This window comes from Perna viridis, chromosome 6 (assembly GCF_037379345.1).
Source record: "Perna viridis isolate PV_CMFRI_1.1 ecotype Kerala chromosome 6, ASM3737934v1, whole genome shotgun sequence".
Classification (NCBI taxonomy): domain Eukaryota; kingdom Metazoa; phylum Mollusca; class Bivalvia; order Mytilida; family Mytilidae; genus Perna; species Perna viridis.
Window position 1 is genome coordinate 29,852,408 of NC_142450.1, and position 18,287 is coordinate 29,870,694.

The 18,287-nt window shown below is 34.0% G+C and overlaps 1 protein-coding gene across 3 annotated transcripts in view; it reads left to right on the plus strand.

The window, feature by feature from the left end:
* The window catches only part of LOC148614476 (3'-5' exoribonuclease HELZ2-like), a 41,354-nt gene extending 23,398 nt beyond the window's left edge, over positions 1-17,956 (plus strand). Inside the window, exons 16-24 of one of the 3 annotated variants that reach the window (XM_088588566.1) lie at positions 233-3,836; positions 4,165-4,250; positions 4,614-4,739; positions 6,111-6,251; positions 6,587-7,197; positions 7,628-7,864; positions 9,246-9,429; positions 10,012-10,179; positions 12,686-17,956. In XM_088588566.1, coding sequence (XP_088444692.1) covers positions 233-3,836; positions 4,165-4,250; positions 4,614-4,739; positions 6,111-6,251; positions 6,587-7,197; positions 7,628-7,864; positions 9,246-9,429; positions 10,012-10,179; positions 12,686-12,807 — 5,279 coding nt within the window. In that variant the 3' untranslated portion in view covers positions 12,808-17,956. Of the gene's footprint in view, positions 1-232; positions 3,837-4,164; positions 4,251-4,613; positions 4,740-6,110; positions 6,252-6,586; positions 7,198-7,627; positions 7,865-9,245; positions 9,430-10,011; positions 10,180-12,685 lie in introns of those variants that run through there. The other 2 variants (XM_088588567.1, XR_015923666.1) reach the window with 2 other exon arrangements.
* Positions 17,957-18,287: the final 331 nt, after the last annotated feature.

The window sequence follows — 18,287 nt, forward strand, 5'->3', positions numbered from 1 at the left end:
GTAATATTCGAAAATAATTTTGTAATATTCGAAAATATTTTTTTAATATTAGAAAATGCTCATTTTTGTCCACTTTGGCTTGCCATACTGACTTGTAACATGACAATGCCAAACTGTGAAAAAGTAAATTTATACCAAAATATATTGACGCTGGAAGCACAACAGCATTTCATCTTTAAGCAAACAACTTTAACTTTGTTGATACGAATAACAAAATGCATTACTGTTTTAGATGTTGAAACATTTAATATCCCCCCGAACACAAGACTACCGATATATAAAGATGAAATTGAGCAATATGAGATCAAATTCAGCAGTCCTGTACAAGACATTTCTCGAGGGGCACGACATAAAGTCAGAAAAAAGAAAAAGAAGCAAAAACCCATACCCATAGACGAGTGGTTGCATGAGACCGGTTACCTAGGTTATGATAGCATCGATGAAATTTGCGAAAAAGTAAATAAGTTCTACGATGCTTCATCTGAATCAATTGATGAAGAAGAAAACTATTTCAAGCAAAGCTGCAAAACGACTGCCAGAGGTATAGCTGAAGATAGTATGTTTATGAAGAATGGTCTTGATTTAGATCACGAATTCGTATCAGACATTGTTTCAACGTTTAGACGAAAAGAGACTAAATGCAGTTTTTATGATAGTTTTATTGAAAATATCGATGAATTAGAAAAACTGCTTAAAAGCGATACTAAAAAGTATAAACGTGGATTCATTGAAATTGAAGCTTCACATTCAGCGAAATGCAAAATAACCAACGAATGTACTGTCATAGATATTTCAGGGAGGTCAAAGTGTGGTAAAGCATTTTCTGACGATGAAGTTGTCGTGGAAATATTAGGCACAGAGGAAACTTCAAAATGTAGAATTCAGATGTTAAAAAGGGAGCACACAGGACGTTCGTTTGGGAAAGTTATTGGTGTTGTAAAAAAGAATAGATGTGCCGAAATACTTTACCCAGTATTTATTTGTGAAATTGATGAATATGAATTTGATAAGGCAAAACCACTATGTAAGACAGTTCCCAAATTTCATCTATTGAAAAAACCCGGAGAAAAGGACCAATTTAGTGTCACAATCTACAAATACAGTAGAGGTAAACGGATACTAGAAGATGCAAAAACAATGAAAATTAACATTCATTCTATAAGGTCTTACCTTTTTTATGTGGTATGTTTAGCCTGGGACGATCAATATCCTCTTGGTGCAATTGTCAAGGTGCATCAATCAACTTTAAATTTTGTAAATTGCATGGATATTTTAAAGCTTCAATTCAAAGTACCGTTTTTGTATTCACCTCAGACTACATGTGAAGTTGATACCATCGTCAAGAAGTTTGATGTACACATGTTTAAAGGCCGCAGGGATTTGAGAGCTGAAAACGTGTTTTCAATTGATCCAGAAGGATCAAAGGTGTTTGATGACGCCATAAGCATAAACGAAATGCCAGATGGAATAACTGTCGTGGGAATACACATTGCAGATGTGGCATCTATCATTCCAATGGGAAGTGATCTTGATAACGAAGCCTTCCTTCGAGTGACAACCTTTTTCCCCGGACAATTTCTCAACCCTCATCATCTTCTTCCAGAGCCTTTAAGTCAAAACATTTGTAGTTTAAATAAAGGAGAGGAAAAGCTCGCAATTTCCACTTTTCTTAGTTTCGATAAAGAAAACAACTTTTTGTTTAAACGAACAGAGTTTTGTAAAAGTGTTATAAGGAGCAAGCATATACTGAGTTACAAAGAAGCGCAGGAAATAATAAACGATTCTGTAACAGATCATCCGTTAAAAAAAGAAATTGGAAAATTAAATGATATTTCAAAGGCATTAAGAAGGAAAATGCTCGGGGCGGCGCGTTTTTCGGTACCGGTCGAAGTAAATTTACCGGGAGAACGCGATGAAAACTGTTCAGAGGCATATGCTTTGGTTGAACAATTTATGGTCCTTACGAATCATGTAGTTGCTATATTTCTTCTGAAAACATTTCCCGACTGTGTGCCTTTAAGATGTCATGACGCAACTTCCGATATTTTAATAAACGAGTGGATTGAAAATTATCCACAGATGTCACATCTTATCTTGCATTTACAAGGTAGTCGGTCCTTACAAGGTGGGTATATCGACCTAAGAAATATCGAATCTCAGCTAAGACCCAACGACGTTGTTTCCTTACAACGATGGGTATGGCAGGAACTGATCAATGAAATAGGAAAGGGAAACATAAAAGCAGCTACTGAACTAGTATGCTCTGACGAATTGCATCCTTTTCAAGCTTTGGCATTGGCTGATTGGGAAGGCATCCAATTAAACGCAGAATATCGCTGTTCTGGTAAGGAAGGCCAAGGGTTAAAAGGACAACATACCTCTTTGCGATTGATACCGTATGTTCATTTTACTGCTCCTATTAGGAGATACATTGATATAGTGGTTCAACGACTTCTTCATCAAGCACTCAACAAAGAAAAAGACAAACAATCGCCATACCAAAAACATGAAATTAGCGCAATATGTTCACATGTGACATCAATTTCCAAAACCGCAGGGAAATATAGAAGTAAATGCAAAGAAATTATTCTTGGCGATATTATTTCTAAGACACCATTGTTAGTGAACAGCATTGTTCAAGATTTTACAGAATCGGAAATTATATTTATAATACCCGGTATAAAGTTTTTACACCAAAAGAATAAAACACTTCCGCTTCGTTATTTGTTGATGTGTTTACCTCCAACAACAAGCAATGATATGGATCAATTACGATCAAGAAAAGAAAAGAGTAAGTTAATACTCTATTGGAAAAAACGCATATACTCAGCTAGAACGAAATTACCTCATCCTCAAAACAAGCAAAATGGTTACCAAAAACCATCACTTGGCGAATATCAACAAATAAATCCGAAGCAGAAAGCAGTGTATCTTAGAACGTCAGTATGGATCAATACCATTAAAGTACTTACTTCTGGTGCGACAAATAGTCAGATAAAGGCAGAACTGATGCATGGTAATGTCCGCCGTTACCTTCATAGTACTTTCAACACCGAGTTTGATATAAATTCTGAAATATATAAACCTGACACTGATGATAGTGAGGAAAAACACTACATGTTTCCAGAACAGTTTTGCATGTTTAGTCACACTTTTAACCATGGTCAAGTTCTAAGAATTCAAATTTCCGCGGAAATGAAAAATGGGTTGTTAACAACAAATGTTGATTTTCTTGACTTAACACAAAACATCAAGTTCTGTATGAAACACATGCGAGATACAATATCCTCTTTTGGAATTGTCACCGACAGATGTGTCCAAGATCAATATCAAGACTCACAGGAATATAAGGACACATGGATCCCTATTATGCAAATGGAAACAATATTTGCAGTCATAAGAGAATCGGGAATAGTGATTAACGACGTCTTTGTCAAATTTGACAGTGACGGTGGCAATTTTACTTTCAAAACCAGTTTTCTTTTTGAAAGAAACATTAGCTTTTCAGTACTAACGCCAAGATTTCTAGCATTAGACAAAAATCCATTACCTGAAAGCGAATTGCTTAGTGGAACCGCAGACTACCTGTGCATTCGAACTTGTATTAATTTCGACAAGAGTAAGTCGATTCTTGCTAAAAGCATAGACGAAGGGAAATATTTTTGGATCGGTCATGCCAAAATATGCAGAACAGCATTAACCAATAAAGGTACATCAGATGAAAAATTAAGGGTTTGGTACAAATTGTCAGACGGTTCAATTGTACCTGAGTGTCTTCGCCAATGCAATGGATGCTACTGTACTATCGAAATTCTTCAAAGAGCAGAAGCTGAAAAGTAAGAAATCAACTGCACAAAGGAATTTTGAAAACATGAAGCAATTTAATTCCATTAGTTCATTATCACTTAATTGTGTAAAGTATTGGTACATTAAAGGGGTGGCTTGCCCACTGTGTGAAAGTCTAAAATATCCCACAATTAATTAATTTAAAGATCTTTTATAGAAAGTATATTATTTAAATTATGAATAACACTCTTTTTAAAAAGATATATTTATACAAAGACAAAAAGTCAACAACTAATTTTTTTCTAAACCTCAATTCTTAATATATATGTTTTTGTAATCTATTGATTCTGTGCAAAGACATGTGTTTGTGAATTATAGGAGAACAGAAGTTTGTATAGAAAACTTGAATAAGGCTGATCGTCTTGCAAAAGCTATTGCGCTTAACAAGGACTTACCAGAAGATTGTAAGTTTTATTATAAATGCAGTATTCTAGAACAAGGAGAAGAGCAAATGTACATATCTTCATGACCGAACATTGCATATGTTTGGACTAAATATTGCTATTTTGCTATATATTTGTCCCTACCAATTATAATTTATAACCTCTGAAATATATCCCAAGCTTAAATAAATAAAGAAAAAAAAATAGAACTTGCTCCGAATAGAATGATATGTACTTGAGACAATAAGTTAACATTATGCTTACTTATGACCATGAACATTGATGGATAGGTAGTTGAATTTCTGATGTCCTTGCTAATTTTCCTTTTTCAGTGGTAAAACCTTAATTGTGTCAAATAATTAAACATATCATGATTATTTAAAGGTATCAATAAGGCAACAACTATAAAGTGTGACATAGATATTGGGTTGCCAGCTAACAATTCTAGACAAAGCGAAGCAATACGGAAAGCTCTCAAAAATAGACTTAGTCTTATACATGGGCCACCAGGTAAAATATACTTCGAACAAGTAGTCATCTGATGCAATGTTAGTATAATTGTCTAAATATGTTTTTAACATCACCAGAAGATGGTAAAATTTACATTGAATATTTCGGATAACTGATATTCTTCTTCAGCATAAAACTCGCAAAACTTTATGTGCATAAATCTCGTACAACTTTATGAGCATGAAACTCAAAAAGTGCAAGATCAAAACAGATTCAGAAGCTGAATCACGTACGTTGTGGGTGGATGATTTTCCCTTTATCAAAGGCACACATAAGCAGATGATATGGAGCCTAAATTGAAATAACAAAGGGGGTCTTTTATCAAAATCAAAAATAAAAAATAACTGGAAGTCAAAATATAGTTCTACGGAGTATTGATGTATAGCATGTGGTGCTGCACCAGCCTTAGACCAAGACCTAAAAATGGATTATTTTTTTCTCGTTTATTGCATCTGGAGAAGTTGTTTGTAAATTCGTCATCCAAAAGCTTTCCCGAGACACTCTTTTACATATTAACCAGTTTTTATTATGTTCTATGATCGTTACAAAAATGTTGTGGAGATCCTCCTGGGTGTGTGCATAGATTTCACAGCGGTACGAGTTCGAGTCCACGGAGGGAACGACCAAAAATTTGCTTCGTAAATTTGAGAGTTTTAACATCGTTGGGAATTTTTCAGACCCTTCTATAAGATTACGTTATCTTCCCTGTATCAATTTGATCCGATGGAGCAGTGTAGCGAATAGAGTCGTCACAATCTGAGACGTTGTATGATGTTGATTTGTTGTGACATGCATCATTAATTTGATCCTTTATCCTACATAATAACACCTACATGAACTACCCCGTACTACCATACATCATGTACTACGTTACAGCCCTAGATTAATCCTACGAGGAGGAATGACTCGACCAACGAAAGCTATATTTTATATAGCCTAGCTGGCCGAGTGGTCTAAGGCGCTGGACTTAGTGCAAGCTGTAGATGTCACAGCGGTACGAGTTCGAGTCCCGCGGATGGAACGACCAAAACTTTGCTTCGCAAATTTGACAGTTCTAACATCGTTGGGAATTTTTCAGACCCATCTATATATATATATATATATTTATTCCGATATGTATATAATAGTTCTTTGCAACAACGGTGAAACAACGGTGAAGCAATGTTATTCAATTTCGCAAGGCTTTTTTAAATATACATTGACAAATTTGACATTTTGGTTTGTTTTTCAATATTATTGATGAATTCGTGTCGTAGATATTTTTATTTACAATTGGTTTGAACTATACAAAATAATATTCTAGCGACTCAGGTTGCTTCTTTAGCAATAGGTAAAGATATGACTATAATGTAATATCTGTGGCTTTTACAGGAACAGGAAAAACATACACATGCATTAAACTGATACACTTATTTCATCAAATGAATAAACATAGGTTAATGGAAACTGAAGATGAGAAAGACAAAATACTTGTTTGTGGACCTTCAAATAAATCCGTCGACTTAATAGCACGTACGTATATATTTGCTCAAAGTGTAAAACGTTTTCTAATGACAACAAAGAAAAAAATCATCATATGGTCGATGATTTTTTTTTGGCCGTGTATACCACTCTGTTTACTTATTGTAAAAAACTAGTGCATTGAAGCAAAATCTTAATAGTCTGTAATTAAAAGTATTGAGACATTTCATTTGCAATATAATTAAACCTGTTTTAACCAATTGTTTTAATTTTAAATGTACGTTTCAAGTCAGTGACATAGTGTTTTTTTTTTTTTCTCTCATTTTTTCGGTTTATTCTTAACATTTCCAGTTCATGTATTATCAATTATTATTTTTATTTTGTAGGGCGTCTGCGCCGATATAGGAAAGATGGTGGTCCTAGTATTATTCGTTTCTATGGGACATCAATAGAACAGTCTACTTTTGGTATACCTGGAAAAAATGTCATGGAGCAGCGTGGATCAGATTACAAACCGGACCCTGACATGAATGATATTTCTGTGCATCATCTGGTACGAAAACGTGGGGACTATTTAGAAGAGATTCGTAAGTTTGAAGAAAAGTTTAGACGGGACCCATATCGAATTGACTCAAAAACTATGTCAGATTATCGGGATCTTTTAAAAAGTGCAACAATTGCCGAAATAAGACGACATGATGTGATTCTATGTACAACATCAATGGCAACGAGTCCAAGATTACTGGAAGCAGTAGGGAAAAAGATTTCACAGCTTGTAATTGATGAAAGCGGAATGTGCACGGAACCAGAAAGCATTGCCACTATAATTGCAGCAAGACCTAACCAAGTAACACTAATAGGTGACCATATGCAACTTCGCCCTATAGTGATGTCAAAACATGCTGCAGATCTGGGGCTCCAAAGATCTCTTTTTGAAAGATACAGTCGACATCTTGGAAAATCAAAATTTATTCAGCTATATCGGCAGTATAGAATGGTATGTTTGATAAAAATGGTTCGGTATCTATGTAACAATCGAGTTTTAAAAATTATAATTATAAAAAAGCTGTTACCCACAATTATAATTTTACAATGAGGAAATAAACACAATCAAAAGGAGAATTTTAACCCGATTTCATCATTATTGACCAAAACTACAGGATACTGACTGCAAAACCTGGATACTATCAACCCTTTTTTTACAAGACCGATGTATTCTCACATATTTTGAAAAGCAAACAAAATCCAAAATATAATTAGTTTAACATCCTTAATGTGTCAATAAAACACTTCAATTTGATTACTATGCAAACGTAATATAAAATATTTTATTAATTATGTTTGTAACAGTAGATAACAAACCCGTCTGTACGTAAATTTATCACCAGTTTACAAAGGCAGTAATGATATTTAATTAATTGCTTCAGCACAAAAGCATCTGTCACTTCCCATCTACGGAATTCTACAACGGAAGTCTTAAAACTGAACCATCTGCATCTTATGAAGAGAACCCAAGGTTATCCATCTGGCTAAATGACCGCGGATTACATCGGGAAGAGCGTCATGTATTTTGTCATATAGAGGGCGTGGAAGAGGTTTCAGAAGTGAGCACCGAGGACCAAAATGAACATTCATTCAAAAATGACAAAGAGGTAGAGCAAGTAGTAAGTGATGAAACTATCTACTGTTTAAGTTAAATTAAATGCGTACTGGCAATGTTTACATGTATCAACGAAAATACTGGGGAAGTACGTTTCCGAGATAAGGGGTACATGTATGTTCATCCTTTGTTGCTTACCTCATTGAAAGAATCATTTGCAATATGGCAGACAGGTGTAGCTGGCAGAGGAGGATTTCTAAATGTCACTCAAGGGTTTTAAGCTGATATTTATTTTGCAAGTTCTTCCGTTTGTTGTCTGGTTTGTCTTTCCTATTTTCAGTTTTTGTATGCACTTGTATTTTCTGTTTAGATTCGTCATGTGGACTTTCTTTGCTTACGTTTTGACCATTTCTTGGACTTAGATTGATCTGAATTGTTCTTCTGTTTCGCGGCTTTGGTATTAAAACCTATTTAAGAATAGATCAACGTCTGTATTCTTCTTATGTGAAAATCTTTAAAAACGTATGGGTCGAAGAAGGTAATATTTTTACTTGATCCATATAAATTTTTGAAAACGAAATCAGAGACTATGGAAAACGGGGACAGGTTGGCCGAGGTGTCAAATGTAATGCGCTTGACTGGTATTTGCGTATTCGACACGGCTGTGGTTTCGAGTCCCAAATGTATCCAGGTTTTCAGGCACTTGCCATAGTCAGAGGTATCACTATTTGCCGGCTTGGAATATCATGCTTTACTTTCCCACAAGCCTAGCTATCATGCAAGACGCCTACACTAGTCAAACAGTAGTAAATTTCACTGTCGATTAAAAAGTTCCAGAGCTCATAACTTTATTCACACGTGTATTCACCGAAATAAAATTTACCGAATCCCTACTACCATGTTTAAAAACAAGTACAAAAAGGAAGCATGACATGACTGTTTAGCGCTTTGAGCGGAATAAGATATTATTTTATACTGATTTAAAGAATGTATTTGGCGTAATAAATTTCTATAAATCACATGCTAACTAAATTCTGTGCTTTCACCTCCCCCTTTCCCCGAAAACATCATTATTGTTGGTTTTGTACATTAACTAATATCACTGATGATTTAATTAATCAATCTACCGATAACAGAATGAATTTTTTATTAATTAAAAAAGGATTATAGTTTTTATATAGAAAATTTATATGATATTAAGGATAAACAACTTGCCATCTTGACAATTAAAATTAAATCACTTAAAAGAAGTGCTCTCTTCGGCACTCAAGATTGTAGTTTTCATAACAAAAAAATATAGAAATGAATTACATTAACATAACATGACAGACAAATGAAGTGATTAACAATAAGAATTTTATGTATATTGAATCTATTGCATTATAACAATTTAAATATATATCATCGTAACTTTCTTTTCATTGTTTTTTTGGTTATATTTTTAGATGAAAATTCTCCGGTATTTACATAGAGTCGACAAATTGTTCACAAGAGAGAAAAAAGATCGAGACAGACCATCTTTGAATGTAATGTCCCAGTACAATGCTCAGTGTAATGCACTACAGGAAGCCATACAAAAGGATAAAATGGATTCTTTTGTGGACGTACACACGGTTGTGTCGAGTCAAGGTAAGATTTTTCTACGTCTAAGCATGATCGGACACGAACATTCGTGATTTTATTTACGTAATAATCGTGATTTCTTTTAATAATATCATTTTATTCCATATCTTTATTTCTGTTACTTTTCGATATTAGATTGGTTTTTTTTCTATAAATAAAAAGTTTGTTGAAGTATGAGAGTTGACAATTTAATATTGGTCAATATTTTTTGTATGTCTAATATATTTATATTGTGATTTATACATTGTTTTAATCCTCAAATGTGTAGTTTGTGAAATGAATGCTTTTCCTAAAACAAACCTTTTTTATTCTCGTTTAAGAATTAAATACGATAATTTTACCTGTTGGAATCATTTTACCAAACGATTACACACCTGAACTATCTAGATAAAAAGAGATAACTGTAACAGGAAATAATTCACTCCTTGTGCTTATCTGAACTTCTGAACACAAGTTCCTTTGGAAAATCTTATTCCTCATTGAAAAAAACACAACTTTTTATCTTTAAATCTAACACTACAGAATGAAACGACTCTTCTTACATTTTCGTATCTTCTCTAGTGTGGAAATTTGTTGAATCATTTATAGGTGGAGAATGGGATTATGTGATATTTAGCATGGTGCGATCATTGCCTGATTATAGAATAGAACCACGCCCTACACTCGGATGGTGTAAAGAAAATCTTGGGTTCATATCTGATCAGAATCAGATAAATGTTGCATTGACACGAGCAAAGAAAGGTTTATTTCTAATCGGTACGTAAACATTGATATCAAGCTGTAGTACATTGACTATAAACAGGTCGAGATCACTAGAATTATGACGTTTTTACAAATGTTTTTAGAATGTCACTCCTCCTAAACCAAATAAGGAGCAAATAATAACCTCTGATCAAGTGTAATTAAATGATCAATCGCTTTAATTACTATTGTCCGCCATTACAAATGTATTGACAGTTGCTCACCTGTAAATTATAATGAAAATCTGTTCAGTTTAGTTCCAATTCGATTTTATTTCAAATACATATTGGCTTAATATGGAATTCTGACAATTCCATGCTCGCAAAAGAAAAGTATGGAAATTTTATCTCGCTGTAAAAATTTTACTTTCAAGCATTTACCTGATGTAACATTACAGAGGCACACGCTTACGTGAAAGACTTTACAATGTACCAACGGTGAATCGGTTTTTAATATTTTATATCAAATAGTAATGAAAGTTGTTAGGTGGAGTTATCAATTGAAAATGTACTTAAAATCATATTAAAATACATTTGAACAACTTATAGTAAACATGCAATAATGGCGTATTCATGACTCCCATTGACTTTATTGATAGCCCCCCAATTATCCCCTCTACATGTGCAGGTATTCAATGTCTTTATATATTAGAACGCATGACCTGATAAAAATAAATTCAATGTACTTAAATATCTATTGCATTTGAAGGTCACAAATAACATGAGAGTTATGTCTTTTATATGAATGTATTTCTTAACTGGAGCTCAATTATAAAGTGGACCTAAACGTTTTTAATTGTATTTTAGCTTGGATACTAATCTTACAAAGTTGAACATGTTATATCGTTTTCCAAAATTCTTGTTTTGTGTCTTGGTGCATTATAAACGGTCCCATAATATCTCCCATTTACATATCACAAATTTTCTTCTAATTTACTTTTAGCATTCATGTTACTTTTTATATCAATTAATGTTCATATAAGAAAAGCAAACCTTGATCACCAAAATCGATTTACACTATGATGACCGACACACAGTATTTGGACGTTTGACTCATTATATAGTGCCCTAATTTCTTGAAACGGAAGAAGACCATTGTTGCATGTTAAGTAATTTCGTCGTCTGTTTTGTTTTATATTTTCTTTTCAAGTTTATTCATAGTGTTTCTCAGCCAGATTTTGTAATGGAAGTGTAGTCTATATAAAGCACATTCTTTCAAACAATATTCATGCTTTATTTCATAGGATTTTTAAATCATAGGATTTATCAACTGCCCTCATGGATCTATTCGTAAAGGATATGATTGTCAAATCATTAACTAGCCTTTGAACCTCGTTTTCACAAATACATATGTTCGACCTCTTACTGCCACCCTATGTAAAAAAAGTTATATTTTATTATTACACCACATCTAATCTTACTGTTAGTAGTAATTGTTACTACTACAAATCCAATTCACTGGTATTGTAGTGACCAATATTTCTAATGCTGGTAATTTTGATGGAATTGTCATTGTGTAGTATGTTCTGAGCTAGCTTTCCGTAAGTGTGAGCGTTATTTATTTGGATATCTCATTTCGTCTTTGTGTTGTAAGTTGAGTTTTTTCATGAAGAAGAATGGGATATATTACTGAGTGAATTGTTTGGTGTGTTTATTTGTTGTTTTGGTTCATTTTTCACATTATATTAAAAGCGGATGTTTAAGGCCTTATAACATTAGTTTACCCCCCCCCCCCCACACACACACACATGCGCCTGTCAACAATCAGAATGTGTTGGTCATTATTGTGTCTTCGTGTCGTTATCTGACAATTTAGTTTATTATGAAGAGGTGTCATCGTTCTGTTACCGTGGATATAATGACTTTTCGGGCCTTTTAGAGCATACTTTAAGGTGCGTTTACACTTATTATAGACCTTTAGGTAATCTCTGTAAGTATTCATTGAAATAAGAGATGGTATAATTGCCAATGAGATAATCATCCACTAAATGCCAAGCAACCAACAATTAAAGTTCTACATGCCTACACATGGTCTCCAATGATGGGCAAATCCCATACCATAAAGCAAGCTGTAAAAGCCCCTATGTAAACTATTCATAAAATACAAAAATCGACCCAATCTATCAAAAAAACGGAACAACAATGAACATAACAACAACGACAGCCGATGGACTACAGGTTCATGGCTTAGGACAGGCACAAACAGTACATGGCTGGGTTAAACATGTTTGTAAGAGCTCAACTCTCTCTTAAACTGGCACACTGGTGGAAAAATACAGCAATGAAAAGAGCTATAAAAATTTGTCGAATTCGGACGTAACTCTTAAAATCGATACAGAATACAAACACCTTAACAAATCGGACTAAATACAAAAAGCTGAACCTACCTCGAAAAATTACTTGCTGTTTCTTTAAGGTGATTAATTGTTTTTATAAAGGTTAACCAAAAAACATAAAACACACATGATGAATAATTGGTTTTTAATGTATAGTACATGTAATACAAGACTTATATTTGACAGGAAATGAGAAACTACTGAAATGTGATCCAGTTTTCAAGAAGCTGCTTGGATATTATAGAGAAAAGAACTGTATTATCGACTGTACTACAGAAGACTTTCCCAGGCATAAAAGAAAGAAATAGAATAACAGAAATGTCGTCCTTGGTTAGTTTTTTTTTAAATACAAATCACTGTCAAACTTAAATGTCATTCCTCTTTCGACTGAGTGTCTTCAAAGTTATGTACAATTTCATATTATATAGTAAAAAGTAACTCTTATTACCACAAGTAAGCTAACAGAAGCATATTATATTGGCCGTTCTGTTATGCATATCAAACATTTTAGTAGATGACTCTAAATGGACTTTTGTACTTTTTTGTTTTATCGCTATTTGTGAAATTGTTTAAATGACGGAACAACGTAAATATATAAAATATGGCAAAAACGGCTGCAGAAAGCGCAAAGACAAAATCTGGCAAGATGCTACAAACCGCCGAGAATTGAATTGGCTAAGGTAGGCGTTCCGCTGGTAACAGCGGTAACGAAAGTTCCTCTGTGCATTACTAAGTGAACAGGAAGTCCGATCCTTACATACGCTATGCCATATTCAAATCACGCATCCCGGCAGACGAGGATTGAAAGATTCCGACTGGCACCAGTCGTGAACCGGCCGCTCTGCCAACAGACAAAGCCAAAATTTTAACCCGCCTTCCCGCGGTACCACTGGAAGGAATTATACAATATGGTTTAGCGTAGAATTCTAGGATCCTGACCCCCTCTCAACTTGCCAGATTCCGCTCACCAAAATGGGCGCGTTCATAACGGATCCATCACCATTTATGAATTGGAGAGTGAGATACACCTATTACGCAGGAAATACTTTACATACGTCATTCAGTAAAGCTTCAAGAGCTCCTTGTATATTGTTTAAGTATACATCACTTCGAGCATCAGACAAATGTACGCCATCGTATCTGAATAAGGTAATATTTGGGTGGCGGATGACACAAGCATTTTTAAAGTCATTTATAATTATTTGTTTTACAACCGCGTTTTCTCTTTTACGAGTATTGTCTGCTGCCACCTGATTTTCCGCCACACGCCAATAGCGCCTTGGTAGTATCTCGCTCCAGACTATTTTCAAATTTGAAAAAAGCGTTCGAAGATAAAGAAAATAGAGTCTAAATAATTCAATTAGTTCTTTACCATTGATTTCCCCAATATCATTTGACCGTAACCGAATTAACATAATATCGGCTATTGAATACGACAGCAGCTAACTCGGACCGGTTCTGCCTAATTTCGATTTGCTATCGACAGTAAACTCCCTTATTCGTAACAAGGCAAAAAAAGATAAACTGAAATTAGCCCTAAACAGACGGGTCAATTAGTATTATCGACCAATCTGCGAATTTTATGCGCAAAACCTACCCCAGAAACATAAGTGCTCACTGTCGATGGGGATAAACTCCGTATGGACATAAAAGCTATAAATTTCATTAATACGTCAAGAGGTACAGGTCAAGTGTCAGAAAAGTCATACTGGGTTCGAAACTGATTTAAAGACTGAACTGCTCTGTTGTAACATTTCCATGTTAGCCAAGGAATGAGAAATCAACGAATATGCCTCTGTATCTAAACTTTCCACAGGTGGTCCGGGATTTCTGAGGGCTCTTTTTCTGCCATTGGAGCCAGTTCCATAAAGAGCTGCCAATTGAAACGACTTTAAGCATCAGCAATATTATTCAATTTCCCCGGTATATATTGGGCCTTAATCAAAATGTTATACTTTAGAGTCACAAGGACTAGTTTCCTTATCAATATCATCACATTTTGTGACTTCGATGACTTTTTGTTAAGAATAGCAACTACAGCTTGATTATCGATGTGGAAAAGCACTTTTTTATTTGACAAACTGCAACCCCAGAACTGCAGCGCCAATACAACTGTGAAACATCTAAAAATGTTATGTCGGACAATAAACCCCTTGATTGCCAGTGAGAAGGCCAACTCCCATGGGAGTAAAAATAAATGCCAAAACCTGAACTACCCGCGCTATCTGTATAACATGTATAAGGCTCTAATGAGTCGCTAGATGTCCAAAATTTGTCCAGCATTACAGATTTACCATTATAGGTACCTAAAATATTTAGTCACATTTTTAAATCTTTTTTATGCTATTTGTGACACGCATTTTGTGCCAAGATTGCTTGATGTTGCAGGTTGCGTCAATCAAACTCCGACAAAAGCTCTACCTGGACCTGAAAAGCAAAATTCAGTAAACCAATAATGGATTGAATATCTTTCAAACAAACCTTTTTACAACCTAATAAAACTGTAATTCGTTGAGCGAGTTCTAATAACTTTTATTTAGGCAACCTGAGCGTCATCAAATTACTATCAAACTCGATTCCTAACAATGTCAAAACTTCCGTAGGTAAAACAATTTTTCCTCTGCTTTGGGAACACCCCATTCCTTACATACCTTCTGGAATGTAGTCAAAGTTGCCATGCATTGCTGGGTATTAATCTAAATAATGCATAATAATAATGAATATTTTTTATACTTACTGTTGATTGAGTATACCAATGTAGAGCTGTAGAAAATTTTTGGAAGAGTGAAAAGCATTTATCAAAGTAGAACATGCCTTCAAAGGTAAACCCTAATTGGTCGAAATCACCAGACCATATTCGTAAAATGCGAAATACAGATTAAATGTCGGCTTTTGAAAGCCCCTTTTTTAAATTCTGAACCACTGCATCATCTATATTACAATACCGAACAGCACAAAATTCTTTGTCCATAAAGCTGTTAACAGACTTATCCAGTGGGTATGACAAATTCAAAATTAAGCGAAACTCACCGGGGACTGATTTCGGCACTAAAGCAAGAGTTGAACACCGAAATGTTGGGATAGGAGGTGTCAAATATGGTCCAGATATGCGACCAAGAGCTATCTCTTTATCAATTTTATCTTTAATCGTGGTCGAGTTTCCCAGAGTACTAGGAGATTTTTTGCAAAATACGGGGGGACTGAGGTCCTGTATAGTTCAATTGAAAGCCGTAATTCAAACCATGTATCAATGCCAGTTTTATTTCACTGTTAGGATAATTATCTGGACACTTTTCTACCACTGACGAACAAATGGGTGAATTACCTAATTTGTAAATTTCTCAAAAACTTAAGGTGCCCTTAGTTTCGTCAGGTAAAATCCGGGTGCTGCCCATTACACTTTGTGCACTTGTGATCGAACTTGTATGATTTCCCAAACTTGCATCTGTTTTTGTTAAATTTGAGGCACTTTGTCTTTACCGCGGGGAGTTGTTTACTTCCCCGCAAACCGAACGAAAAGGCTGTGAGACTACCTGACCATTAAACACCACAGACCTTAATGCCCGATCAGCTTGCAGAAGAGAGTTGTTTGTAGCCACAAATTAAATCAACAATTCTTGGTCAATTACACATTACGCCCCAAAAGAAGAAGGGAAAGCGGGCCTTTCTATACTGCTGGTCATACCTAACCCAGCAATGTCCTTGGCTTCCACTAGCAGCTCATTTGATATTTTGTAGGTACTTTAACAGCCCACGCGCCTTCAAAGGCCACTTTTCTAGAAATACATCCATGAAAATTATAAATGCTGAAGTCCATTTCTCTACATTGAAAATATACTCTGATTTCTTATTAACAACTGTAAGCATTCCCCCTTTGGTAGCAGCCATGAAAGCGCCAGTGATGTGAATACATAAATATATCGTTAAAATCTGATCGTGTTGGATTTATATTGACATATATATATATATATATATATATATATATATATATATATATATATATATATATATATATATATATATATATATATATATATATATTAAATAGTAAATGTAATTGCATCAAAACGTATCACCTTCTCATAATTTTAAAATGTACAGTACATTTTGTTTACTACTGTCATCAAATGAACTTGTCATACAAGATGCTACGGTCGAATGTTTTTTTGTATAATTATTTCTCGTTATCTTTTTTATGGTTCTCTTAAATGTATAAGAAACAAAATAAGTACATTTAATAATTTGCTTAAGCTATAGATATCGAGAGAAATAGCAAATTTACCAAAATGGTTACATTTGGCTTGTCAATTTTTGTATACCATGCTTACAAGTCAGAAGTGTTATATGTTAACTTTATTTCCACCTCTTTTTCTTGTCATATTATTGTAGATTAGTATCGTCGTCTTTATCCACATACATTTGATATATGTACAGTTATTTGAATTAACGTGTTTAAGCTGTTATTATTTTGTTGGTCTTTGACCATCTAGTTGGAAAAATGCCCATAAACGTTTCTTGCTTGATAGTCTCAGTTAATTATGTATAGATCTTTTTGATAGTGTACCGAACAGTTGCTCATCAGAAAAGGTTGGCTTTGATTATTTTTTAGGGTAACGTGTCTGATATTTTAGGAATTGGAGACCACAAAGAGGGTAACATATTTTTGATCCATTAAAATCGCATGTGATTTCAGAGGTTATTCTATATCTGCTGTCTTCTACTCTTCGTTTGCATGAAAATTGACATCAATTCCTGTAATGTTTCAATACATAAAAATTGAACAGGTTCTTCTGTATGTTGAACTTAATCATTTCTTGGAATTTATTGCAGATTGTTGTTTTGCTGTTTCAGTTGCCAAATAACTCCATTCAATTTAAACCACAATAAGACTTTTCTTTGACTACCGTTGTATTAATAATTCTGGGTATTGGATTATACAATATTAATAATCTATAGCAACTATTGTAATTCTGTGAACAGTTTTATTCTGGGTCCGAGACTAAGGTCAAACGTTTACCAACAATCCGAATCCAGAGCTATATTAAGCTTCATTATTGTCTAAATACTAATTATGACTATTGATTGTGCGATTCCCGTGAACCAAGATATATTCTGCAAAGCATTCTATGACTGATCGAAGATTGTGTCACAAATTGTTTTTAAACATTTCGTTACTGTTTTGTTCATTGTAAAAAGTCAACAATGCTTGTTGTTGTTTGTGAGTAGTTCATAATAAGAATTACTCCGTGTCATGTTTCATTTTAATTTAGGATATATATGCATGTTTATGTTATTTTCTTCTTTGTATTTTATCCATAGCATTACATCATTATTCATTCTCATCTTATTCAATCTGGAATGTCATAAGATTCATATTATATACGACTTAATAGTCTCATATTCAATCTAAACATGCTTGTATACAATGGTTAGATATGAGTTGTATTAAAAGTATTTAAAAACGAACGTTGTCAACGTTGTCATTTTTATGTTAATGTTATTTAAAGATTACAAGTGCATTTTACTGCAAGTAGGCAAACGTATAGTAATCAGTTATTGTCAAAACGTATTCATTTTCATATACTATAGGAAATTATTTACAAGTAACATCGACATTAACAATTATGACCATCTGACATACATTGAGCTATGGTTGAAACTTTAATCAAACTTATAGTACATGGGCTGAGATAACCCCTGTCTCACAAAACTTAACTATAGTTAAGAAATTGATTTTGTTAAAGCAATGTTATGCATGATATTGCTGATCAATTACTTTTGTATGTAT